We start from the raw sequence: 11073 nt of genomic DNA, 5'->3' as shown, positions 1-11073 counted from the left end.
TTCCCCGGAGCTTGGCATCGGGGTTTGAGGGTGCTGCTATGTGTCTTCTGCAGTATCCCAGTCCTTGAGCCCCAGGAGGCCGGGACTGGTCGCCTTGTCTGCAATAGCTTGCTAACCACTGAGCAGGGGGTAAAGACCTGCATTCGCATGACTTGGCTCACTGAGAGTCAAGAAACCCTTCTCACTGGGAGATTGTCAGGAGTAGGAAACAAAGTACCTTACAAAGAACAGGAAAATTCGTCAAACCGAAACGGTAACTCAAACTCCAATGCAGCTATTAAGGATCTGATGCTTAAGTGCCGCTGCCGAAAATCAGAACTAAAGCAGGTAAGCGGCTTGCTACCAGGACAAGTTCTTTGTTGGGACAATGGATGACTTCGCAGCTCCATTTTGGATGTGTCCACTCCACCCCAGTTCTCGCTCCAGGTGATGAGTTGGCGTAAATAGTAGCTATGTATTTGAAGGGCCAACAATGATAGTGGCTGGGCGCCTTTGTTTGGTGCCAGACGGTCACGATGCAGCGTGTATAATGCTGTTCTCTGAGACGCATGTTATTGGTGGCCTAGGCCTTGTTTGATCGATCCTTGCATCTCAATTTCCCCAACGTTTTTCTCGTTTTTCTCGTTTTCCTTTTACCTGCAGATCGTCTCTTGCTAGCGAACAATAGACGCACGACGACAACTGTCGTCAGTGGGAATTCTGTCTCCAATTGACCAAGACAATTTCGGTCTAGTCATCGAGACTATAACAGTCAAGAAGCATAGAACGAATGCGTGCAGAAATGAGTGTTCTTCAAAGTCTCAGCACATGGAAGGATCCAGACAATGAGTTTCCTTTTCGGTGACAGGAGGAAGCTCAAAAGAGCTGCTCAATTATACTCGAGCGATAACGAGTCCCTGCAAATGTCAACGGCAAGATCAGGTCGTTCACCTTTTTCCAGAGAACGTCTGGGTCGAACGCTAGTCTCAACCCCGAGAACAGTTGGCTAACCTCAGACTGTCAGAGATATGGTAGTAAATTATAAGAATCCGTTATCTATGCCAGATGCTTTGGTGTACTTGAGACGTTGAAGGAGTTCCCTGTGTTAGTGCCTAGTAGCTACACTAGGAATAGTTATATACTGCCCGCTTGACATATATATACTCCGCGTATGTATGAATGTCAATGAACCTCTCCTGTTTCCCCACCATTCCGACCATCCGAGCCCATCAGGACGATACTAGAGAGCAATCGAGAAACAAGGAAAGAAGATATCTTACGCACAACCTAGCAGTTCATCATGGAATGAGGGGTTAATGAACTTCATATCGACTGTGATAGTAATTCTCGACCTCTCGTCTGGGAACATGGAGGGGCGCACAGCTTCCGATTGGCCGATACCCGCAGGGTCTTATCCACGGCTCCAACAGTCATCTGCGAATTCGAGCACGAAGAGGTCTCGCTGTCCTGATATACGCCGACAAAATCGCTCCTCATTGCCTCGAGTTGCCTCAACTGTCCTGAATTTGCAGTCGCATACCCCTCTCGAAAGCCTTCCTGCGTCCCTTGGTCCCCTATTTCCCGAAGTTGCTTCTTATCGCGTTCGTTATTCATCGCTCTCGTCGCCACCGCGTCCCACTATCTACGACAGTTCTTTCGGTTCCAAAGCCCTCGAGTTTCTCGCGAGAACGGAAGATTTGCACTTCGGACACCCATACTGCGCCCTGGCAAACATAAAGAGATATCGGATTCGCGTCGACCCTTCGTCACATAGATACCCTCTGTTCAAACAGAATTCTCTTGTCGCCCGCAGAGCTCTTTCCAGTGCGCCGTTAACCCTCTGTGGTTACCACGACGCTCTGGTCCTGGGTCGATAAGAGATTCTGACACACTAGCACTTTGGGCACATGATTAGCACGCTCTGGGAATCTTTCTTGAGAGACGATGTTGAGAGCTTCCGGCGATGTCTGGCGAACGCCAGTTATACGTCTGGTAGCCAGCGGCCTTTTGGCGTGGGAGGAAGCCCAGGCTACAAGGTCGGAAGCCTCGGTGGAGTGACACCATCTTCTCCTCTCTCTTCAAAAGGTAAAAAGCTAAGCGGGACATCTCCCGGAGCTACCACGCCTGATCGAAATACGGGAGGCCCGCGTCCCGGCAAGGCATTGTCCCGCGCAGAATTAAATGCGAGAGATCACTATGGCAGAACTCTCCTACACCTTGTTTCTTCATCACAGAAGCCCTCTGCTATTCACTTCGCCACATCTCTCCTCGAGATCCCCTTTCTTGACTTGTATGCGCAGGATTGGGAGAGTGGATGGACAGCTCTGCATCGGGCGCTTTACGCGGGCAACGCTACCATAGCACAGGCACTGATGGCTCGAGACATAAGTGATGTAACCGATTTCAGCAAGTCAGGGAACGTGGGCCACCCTAGCGGAGGCCTTATAAAGATTAAAGATCGAGAAGGTTTTAGTCCTTTTGAAGTATACGGCGCTACCATTGCTTCTCGAGACATCAAACGGATCACTTCCTCTACTGCATCTCTCGACCCCTCAGAGCTGGAGCATAGTGACATCGCTTCGAATGCACCGTCCCTTCAAGACGACTTAAGTGAAGACAGCTGTGCTGGCCGAGGTTCACTAAAACCGCGGACGAATTTGGCAGCCGATGAAGTCTTTACGTTTGGCAGCAACAAAAATCTGAACCTTGGTCTAGGAGATCAGGATGATCGTCAGTTTCCCGTGAGAATCAACCTTGAGCGCCCGGAGCACCTTCTGCGCCGATTCTATCGTGAATGCCTGGACCGGCAATTAGATGACGGTACGCCGTCTTCCCATCAAGACGTGACTCGCACCGCAGACCTACCAGCCTTGATAAAAAATAAACCTATCAAGATTCAGGCCATTGCCATGTCTAAACTTCATACGGCCATCCTCACCGATGATCCCGAGTCAAATCTCTTCTTGTGCGGCTTTGGTCCCGGCGGACGGTTAGGCACTGGCGACGAGCAGACAAGGTTCAACTTCGTGTGCATCGAAACAGGGGCGCTCGCTCATAAGAGAGTTATTTCAGTGGCTCTTGGCCAGGACCATACCCTCGCGATAACCGCGCACGGTGAGGTTTTCAGCTGGGGTAGTAATAAGTATGGACAGCTCGGTTATAGCCTTCCACGAACGCAGAATCGAGATGATGTGCCCATGCAGATGTCTCCGAGGCAGATCTTCAATCCTTTCAAGAAAGAAGTGATTCTCGGGGTGGCTGCGTCTGCGATTCACTCTGTGGTCTTCAGTAGTTCTGGCCTTTATACCTTCGGTAAAAACGAAGGTCAACTCGGATTAGTCGATTCGGACGCTCGATCCCTTGAATATCAGATTACGCCTCGGCGCGTTGGAGCGTCCCTATTCAGCGCTGGTATACAAAGTGTGTCTGCCATTGATTACGCCACAATCGTTCTTCTCCAAAATCATGAAGTTTGGGTGTTCTCCCAATATGGCTATTCCAGGCTCTCATTTCCGTTGGACGTCAGCTCAAGCTTCATTAGAAACAGCTTCATGGCAACTCGGTATGACACATCGGTCAATCGCATCGTTCAGGTAAAATCCGGTGGCGATACAATCTGTGCACGGTCAAGTTCTGGTGAAGTCTTCACAGTTCGCGTTAATAGATCTGAAAATCCTCCGACTTCAACTTCGACTACAAATCCATCAAAGACTCGCAACTCTCTTTCTTCCCCGGTCCGGGTTTGGACTGTGAAGAAGGCGCATATGGCCGTCACAGATGTTGATGTCGGACAAGACGGGTCCATCATCATATGTACGGCTTCGGGGTCAGCCTGGACGAAAGAGAAGCGCAGGAAGGCAAAGGACGGAATTTCGAAGGATTATAAATTTGCTCGTGTCCCAGGTCTTTCTCGCGTTGTGGGGGTGTGCAGCAACGCCTATGGGGCTTACGCCGTAGCGCAGCGCGACTGCGATGTGACCAAGGAGCAGATAAATGTCGATCAAAGCACATTGTGGGAAGACTTTCTCCCATTATCGCCCTTCGCTTCGCTAGTATCCACCGTTACTCCGTTAAAGACGGATGATGCCTCAGATGCTCTTTCGGATGGAGGATCCGCCGATGCAATGAAGAGAGCGGCAATGTCGATTTCGGACATTGAATCTTACTTCCAGCCTCTTCGAAACGAGGCACCTGAGGGCACCGTTTTCCTCTTGAGCTCTCTTTCTGATGCACGAATACCAGTCCATGAATTCATCTTGACTGGACGTAGCTCGGTTCTTAGGAAGGCGTTCCATGAGTTTCGCCAGGCATACTACTTTTCTTTGCCTGATGTTCTGGACATTGAGTATGGCCCAAATGGACAATGCCATGTGCGGTTCAATGGATTGGACTTTTTGGCAATCCTCAATCTTGCCTTTTTCCTATATACAGACAATGTGCTGGACGTATGGCACCAGATGAGAGCTTCGGCTGCAAATGCGTCAAGATATCGCCAAGTCCGCTCTGAGGTTATGCGGATCGCGACATACCTGGGTCTACCCACCTTGGAACGAGCTGCGCGGCTCATGATAGAGCCTACTAAGAGTCTGAAACTTGATATGGCCCATGCGTTTAACGATCCAGCTTTCTTCGAGAGCTCTGATGTAATAATCGAGCTCAACGGCGAAACAATGAAGGCTCACAGTCAAGTACTTTGCCGGAGATGTCCCTTTTTCGACACCTTGTTCAACGGCCGCTCTGGCGGAAGATGGCTGTCATCGCGCCGTACGGATGTAAATGACAGCATTCGCGTTGACCTCAAACACATAGACCGGCCCATATTTGAGTTCGTTCTCCGGCACATCTATACAGACGCGGAGGAGCAGCTTTTTGACGAGGTTCGATCGAAAACGTTGGACGGATTCATCGATCTTGTGCTTGATGTCGCGTTCACAGCGAATGAACTGATGATCGACCGATTAGCGCAAGTATGTCAGAAGATGCTAGGCAAATTCGGTATGACATTCTCTTCAAGATTTCCGGGTTCTGTTACTGAGATTCTCTAGTAACCACGACCAATGTATGCGGCCTCCTCAATTCGATTTCTCCCTGTGCGGTGAGTGAGTTCAAAGATGCTACACTGGAGTATATCTGCCTCAATCTGGAAGATTTGTTGGCGCAAAGGTTGGTTCGCATTTCTACACATATAAGAGGAGATCTTAACGCGCTGCGTAGGTACCTCAGAGACCTTGACGAGAACTTGCTTAACGCCCTTGATACTGTTTGCCATGAGAATCAAATGACAAGCTTCCCAGTATCGAGAGGACGGAATTCTGAAGCCTTTGTGTTTGAGAAGTACCCTGAACTCTTCGCATCGATACAAGCGGATAGACGGCAGATGATTGATTCGATGAGGCTCCAGTCCCGTCTCAATTGTCTTCAAAGCTGCGAGGAGAAGCCCCGTCCTGCCACTGACGATAAGGTGGCTAAGTCACCGTCAGTGCAGAAGGCGAAAGCGGCTTTTCTCAAAGAGAACTCGGACATACCTCGTAGTCCCATCTTGAAGTCCAGACAATCAACCAGTGACTTGATGTTCCAGATGGACGACGACCCGATGTTGTCACCCGCAGATTCAGCCAAGGGAAAGACAGCAATCCGCAAAGGTAGGGCGTCGGAGCCGTCACTAGATTTTCCAGCTTTGGGCACAAGCCTCGGTGACAAGCAATTGTTCAACAACGATTCAAATGTCCTGCGAGAATCGTTGCAGTCGCCTCAAGAGAACGCACTTTCGGAGTCACCGTCGGCATTCAGAGCAGCAGTACTCGAGCAGAAGAAGAATGGCTATCCCGTCTCCAGTCCAACCCAAACACCGTGGGCTTCGTCGGCTATCTCGACTCCGAAGAAAGATTTGAAGGATATTATGTCCGAACCCTCGGAGAGAAGGGTGTCCAATCTAAGCCTTGGCATGTCCGCTCGCCGTGAGAACGGCAACAACTTTACCCCCAAGCTGTCTCAGAAGGAAAGGAAGAAGCTCCAACAGCAGCAATTGCAGGAGAAGCTTGCGGCTCAGGAGAAAGCGAAGGAGGCACCACAGAATCCATGGAAAATCTCTACTCCGGTCAAATCACCGGACCAGCCTGGTACTCCTTTTGGATCTTATGGAAAGGACGGGGAATCTTCTCAACCGTCAAAGTTCGCTCAGAAGCCTTCTATGACCCTCCGTCAAACAGTTGCTGGGACACCGCCGCCCAGATCGACACCAAGCGCAACACCAGCACCTGGCCAAGGCCGCAGTGTCTCTGGCGGCCCGCAGCCATCTATGAAGTCTTCGCCACAGGGACCAGCTGCAGCCGGGCCCTCGACATCTCCCAATGGTCTGGTTAGTGCTCAGACCCCCATTAAATCCATACGCCACATACCACGCTCGGAACCGTACCAGACGAGTTTCCATTCACCTTCACCTAACTCGCTGTCCTTGGCTGCGATCTTAATGCAGCAGCAGACCGAAAAGGATGAGCTGCGCGAGGCAGCAACAGCTAAGCATAATCTTCAAGATATTCAGCTGGAACAGGAGTTTCAGGAATGGTGGGACAAAGAGAGCAGGCGTGTCCAAGGGATACCGGAGCCTGATTCAACCACCGCTAGTCAAAAGGACAGCGAAGGTAGAGGTGGCCGTGGCGGACGCGGTAGAGGATCAAACAATCGCAAGAAGCGTGGCAAGGGTCCAGAGAATGCTGCTGGTCCTTCGGGATTGACTCAACAGCTGTCTCAGGCGAAGGGCCAAAACGGGCAGAAGACCTCGGACTCTCGTCGGGACAACCTGCAACCCGAAACGAACGGAAATCAGGCGAACGCTGCCGGCGCCAATTCTCGTCGCGGCGGCAGAGGGGGCCATCCGAGGAAGGGAAAAGAACGCGACCGAACTGTGTCAGGCCAGACCGTTCATTGATCATCCCCTTCGACATGAATCAGGTTCCTTAACGCCCCTTTCTTTATATACCCCGTCGGCACACTCGGGTTGTACACCATTTGTCATTCTCACATATCATGGGACGAAATGTATACTTGAGCAACAAGCACTGGATAGACTTAAATCACTGAATTAGATATATGTTCGTCATACAAGATTTCGAACGCTAATAAGAACTTTTGTCATGTCATACAATTCTGGGTGCTCATAGCGGTTTCCTTCAATTATTCAAAAGTGGGATGAAGCACCAACAAATATCCTCGATGGTCTAACGGTCATGATTTCCGCTTGTCACTCCAAGAGAACGAGCGCGGGAGACCAGGGTTCGACTCCCTGTCGGGGAGATTTCCTTTTTCCTACCCGCCTAGTTTTAGTTTTTACTATTCTGTTCTGGCTTCTTAACTGCCTAAAAAGTAAGCCGATGTCGCGACGACGCAAACTAATTTTTCTTCCTTTTATTTACAAAGGAAAGGGAGGCGAAAAAGACTACCGTCAGCGATAGGACTCGAACCTATGCGGCCGAAGCCAAGTGATTTCTAATCACTCCCCTTAACCACTCGGGCACACTGACTAATACATTGTAATAGGAGCTGTTAAGCAATATCATGAAGCCGTATATGGACGGCATTGCAGTTCGCTAGGTGACAGTGTATGGCTGAGGAGAGTGTATGGAGTACCTATGCAGTACTTTGTATCATACATGCATGTCAGACAGAAGCTATGCATATACCCGACCTGACCGATCTTTAGTATTTTAAGTGGATTTTATTCTCTTCTTCTGTACGAAGCATGGAATGGAATGAATACCACTCACCACTCCTGGTCTAGAACTGGCGATGCAAGTGGAGACGACTATTCCGTAGTATCTACCTATCTACTGTGTTCTATTCCTATTTCTGCTTTCCGTATTCCGTACCGCTCTTCACTGCTCTCATACTTCTGGCCTCCCACCACGACCCGACCTTCTCTTCGCCGTCATATTCCCGTCTTTGATCTTCGTCTCAGTGTTTCGTTCGCTCTGCTCCAACTCCCCTGATCCTTCGATCTCATCGATCAACTTGGCGATCCTTTCTTCAAGAGCCTTGCCACTTTGGTCCTCGTGCGGGCCCTCTTGTCTCACGTGCAGTGTAACTTTGCCTGTTCCTCCATCCAGCCAATTATTGCTTCAGCCCCCGCGTCTCTAGCAGCAACAGAAGCAACCAGCAGCAACCAGCGATTACAGCAGCACTCGTTCATCCTCGCTCATTGCTTTTCTTTTGGCTTGATCGACCACCGATATTTCCCGTTGGCTCTGCGACTTTGCTTTGCCAGTGTACTTGTTTTCGGTCTCAATTGAAAGTCAAATCGTGGCGTTTGATGCCCCCTTCACATCGATAGTTGATCGACCGAACACAACCCCCCCCCCCCCCGGCCGGCAGCTGCTTGTCGCCCGTTTCGGAGCTGCATCCGTGCCATCTGTGCGAGCCCTTACCTGCACCAGCGCTGGCCTTGCTGCCCGCCATGCCGACCTCCAACACCTCCTCCCCTGTTAAGCGCCCGGGCCTGGCCCGCCGTGCTCTTTCGTCTCACGCTGTCGTCACGCGTACCTCGTCAGACTCGTCAGACACCCATCCTCAGAAAGCACTTGCCCACCGTCCCCGAGCACATGTCGTCGGTGGCGGTCATCGCAGTCACGGTCGCAACCCATCTTTCGGAAAGAACTTAAACAAGCTCCAGCGGCATACTTCTGCTGGACATATTACAACCGAAGCAACAGTTCGTCATCATCAACGGAAGAAGTCAGCACCGGCGACACCAGCGGCAAGTCCACGCGGTGGTCACCACGTGCGTTGGGACAGTGGTTTGGAAGCTGGCCAGTCCGCGACATCGTCAATCAAAAGAAACAACTCGAGCCCTGCTCTGCGAAACCCTCGACGCAATTCCTCTGGTGTGCTGGCAAAGAAAGCATTGGTAACAGATCGCCCAGCAACCAGTTCTGGGAAGAAGAAGACCGTTGGCTTTGAATTAGGAGTTTCAGACAACGACGACGACTACGACGAGGGCGAGTGGGAAGATACTACTCAGTCGCCAGAGAGCACGAGACGCAGCTCAGTTGCTCAATCCAAAGATAGCGTGGAGAATACTGCTGTGCTGGTGGACCCCCTCACCTTTGTCAAGCGCCCGTATCCTCAGGTGCCTCGTGCCGCGAGCAGCTTGCCGGAATCAGCCTGTAGGAGCTTCTCGCGTGACGATCACTCTCCTGACGAGAACGATCAACCGCAGGACCAGTCTGACTCGGAGCCTGAGGAGCGGAAGGAAGAGATTGCCCGTTTGCCTGAGCACAGCGACATCGCGACCCGTTTGTTAAGCCCTTCGCATTCTGCTAGAGCACCTCCCGCGATGTCTTCTATTTCTGCGACAGTGAAGCCAGCTCCCGTTGACACAATATCGCGGAATGCTTCCTTGACCAATCTCGCCGGTCCCGACGGCTTACGACGCCCTCTATCTTCATCAACCACTACGCTCGCAAATACGCCGGGGAATCAGACGAACGCAACGTCCTCGTCTATGGAAGGGGGTGTTTCGAGATTCATCATTAACAATCAAACCAGGCCCCACGCATCATCGCGCACGGACTCGGACCCAAATACACCGTCATCGTTTCTTCCACATTATCATCCGCAGACCCCACCGTCTCCGAACCGCGGGATAGGAAAGCACAAAGCGTCGCCCCCTTCACGACCACCAGGCACTGAGCCCCCTCTCGGACCCAGCAGAAGCTTTGGCTGCAACGAACTGCTGCTTTAAATACCTCTCCTCCCGACAGCCATGGCATGTCTACAGCAGTCTCTCCCTCGGCAATGGACACGGCCTTCATAGCGTCGCATGGCCGCGCAGGGTCAGGCGTCTACGAGGCCAGCAGAGCGCTCGTCAACGGCTCCTCCCGAACCGGCGGAGATACTGAAGCGAAGCACATCCGGAAGGCATACGAGAAAATCGCGTTGGAACTTAGCGTTGTCCGAAGATTCCAGTCTCCAACAGGCGACAGTTTCGCCCGCTTGGCGGCTATCCTTAATGACTCCAAGGCTCCTATAACTTCCAATTCCGACCGTACATCGGCACTCGGCAAACCAATCAAGTCGGCACCTGCACTCGCACAACTACAACAAGTTGGAAAGCAGCAAAGGAACTCACCAAGCCCCGAGCCAAGGCAACTTATCAGCAGAAAAACTTCGGACTTGAAGAAATCTGTGTCCCAAACATACCTCGAAGATGCCGACGAGCCCAGCGACTCCAACAAATCCCAACACCCCTCCCAGCGCATCTTGTCGACTTCTGACGAAGGCCCTCACGGGACCACCGCCGCAGACGAGGACTTTGGCGACAGCTATTTCACCAGTGAATCAGATATGATGATTCGCCGCATGTGGGAGAGCCGCGAGGTAGCTACTCATGGCTAGATGGTACTATCTTTCACCCGGCGATGTCCTTTTGCCTTACCCCTTTACTCCTTTCTACCTCTGTCTTCTATTCATTCATATTTATTTGACTCCCATTCTAGCACTAACGGCGTCCGGTGCATCGCTTATGGCTCTAACTTACGTACATTTCTCACCAAATTCGGGATATCCTACTGCGTCAATGGTTGACATGGAATAGCATTTGATGTATTTTTTTATGTTTCCTTATTTCTTTTCTTCAACTGCCCTTCCCCATGGTCCTTCCTGTACCAAGCTTTTTTTCACCATGGGCGCTTGTAAGATGTGGATAGATTTCATCATCCTCAATAATGAGCAGTGTAACGAACCAGACGGAATAAATCATATAAGCACTTTGCAACATTTCCAATACTCACAAATGAATAAGCTGCTAATGGCACTTTTATGATCGAGATAACCAACCCAGAATAAGAGGCAGCGAAATTAACGAAAGTAAGATATGCAGCGAGAAGTATGATTTTGCTTGACCACATCAGCTCATAATACGCAATCAGAATATGCAATCAGGTTTCAGGCGTCCCAAGTGCTCATCGGTTCTCACACTTGAAGTATAATACTCTACAAGTACAAGTATAGACAAACACAAGCTGACTAGGGGCATCAAAGAGTAGAAGTAGTGAATGTTAATGCAGAAACCAATGCGTGTCCAATCTCATATACTAAAAT

The 11073-nt window shown here is 50.7% G+C and overlaps 2 protein-coding genes and 2 non-coding genes across 4 annotated transcripts; 3 read left to right on the top strand and 1 right to left on the bottom strand.

The window, feature by feature from the left end:
- Positions 1–1886: 1886 nt before the first annotated feature.
- Positions 1887–6907, top strand: P174DRAFT_361499 (BTB domain and ankyrin repeat protein; the record flags this gene model as incomplete). The annotated part of the gene is made up of 2 exons (XM_024821791.1): positions 1887–4974; positions 5025–6907. 2 exons carry the CDS (start codon positions 1887–1889, stop codon positions 6905–6907), a joined length of 4971 nt encoding a protein of 1656 aa, XP_024686995.1.
- Positions 6908–7185: 278 nt separating this feature from the next.
- P174DRAFT_t20 lies at positions 7186–7272 on the top strand. Its single transcript has one exon. It is a non-coding gene; the product is annotated as a tRNA-Asp (tRNA).
- Positions 7273–7418: 146 nt separating this feature from the next.
- P174DRAFT_t4 lies at positions 7419–7499 on the bottom strand. Its single transcript has one exon. It is a non-coding gene; the product is annotated as a tRNA-Ser (tRNA).
- Positions 7500–8334: 835 nt separating this feature from the next.
- Positions 8335–10743, top strand: P174DRAFT_436811 (uncharacterized protein). Its single transcript, XM_024826131.1, has 2 exons — positions 8335–9633; positions 9735–10743. Exons 1-2 carry the CDS (start codon positions 8429–8431, stop codon positions 10366–10368), a joined length of 1839 nt encoding a protein of 612 aa, XP_024686994.1. The 5' UTR covers positions 8335–8428; the 3' UTR covers positions 10369–10743.
- Positions 10744–11073: the final 330 nt, after the last annotated feature.

This window comes from Aspergillus novofumigatus (assembly GCF_002847465.1).
Source record: "Aspergillus novofumigatus IBT 16806 chromosome Unknown P174scaffold_1, whole genome shotgun sequence".
Taxonomy (NCBI): Eukaryota; Fungi; Ascomycota; class Eurotiomycetes; order Eurotiales; family Aspergillaceae; genus Aspergillus; species Aspergillus novofumigatus.
This window is presented reverse-complemented; position numbering and strand designations above follow the sequence as displayed.

Coding starts and splice junctions, on each gene's coding strand:
- P174DRAFT_436811 (XM_024826131.1), top strand. CDS start 8,429: ATGCCGACCTCCAACACCTCCTCCCCTGTTAAGCGCCCGGGCCTGGCC. Junction 9,634..9,734: donor GGGATAGGAAAGCACAAAGC/GTCGCCCCCTTC, acceptor TCCTCCCGACAG/CCATGGCATGTCTACAGCAG.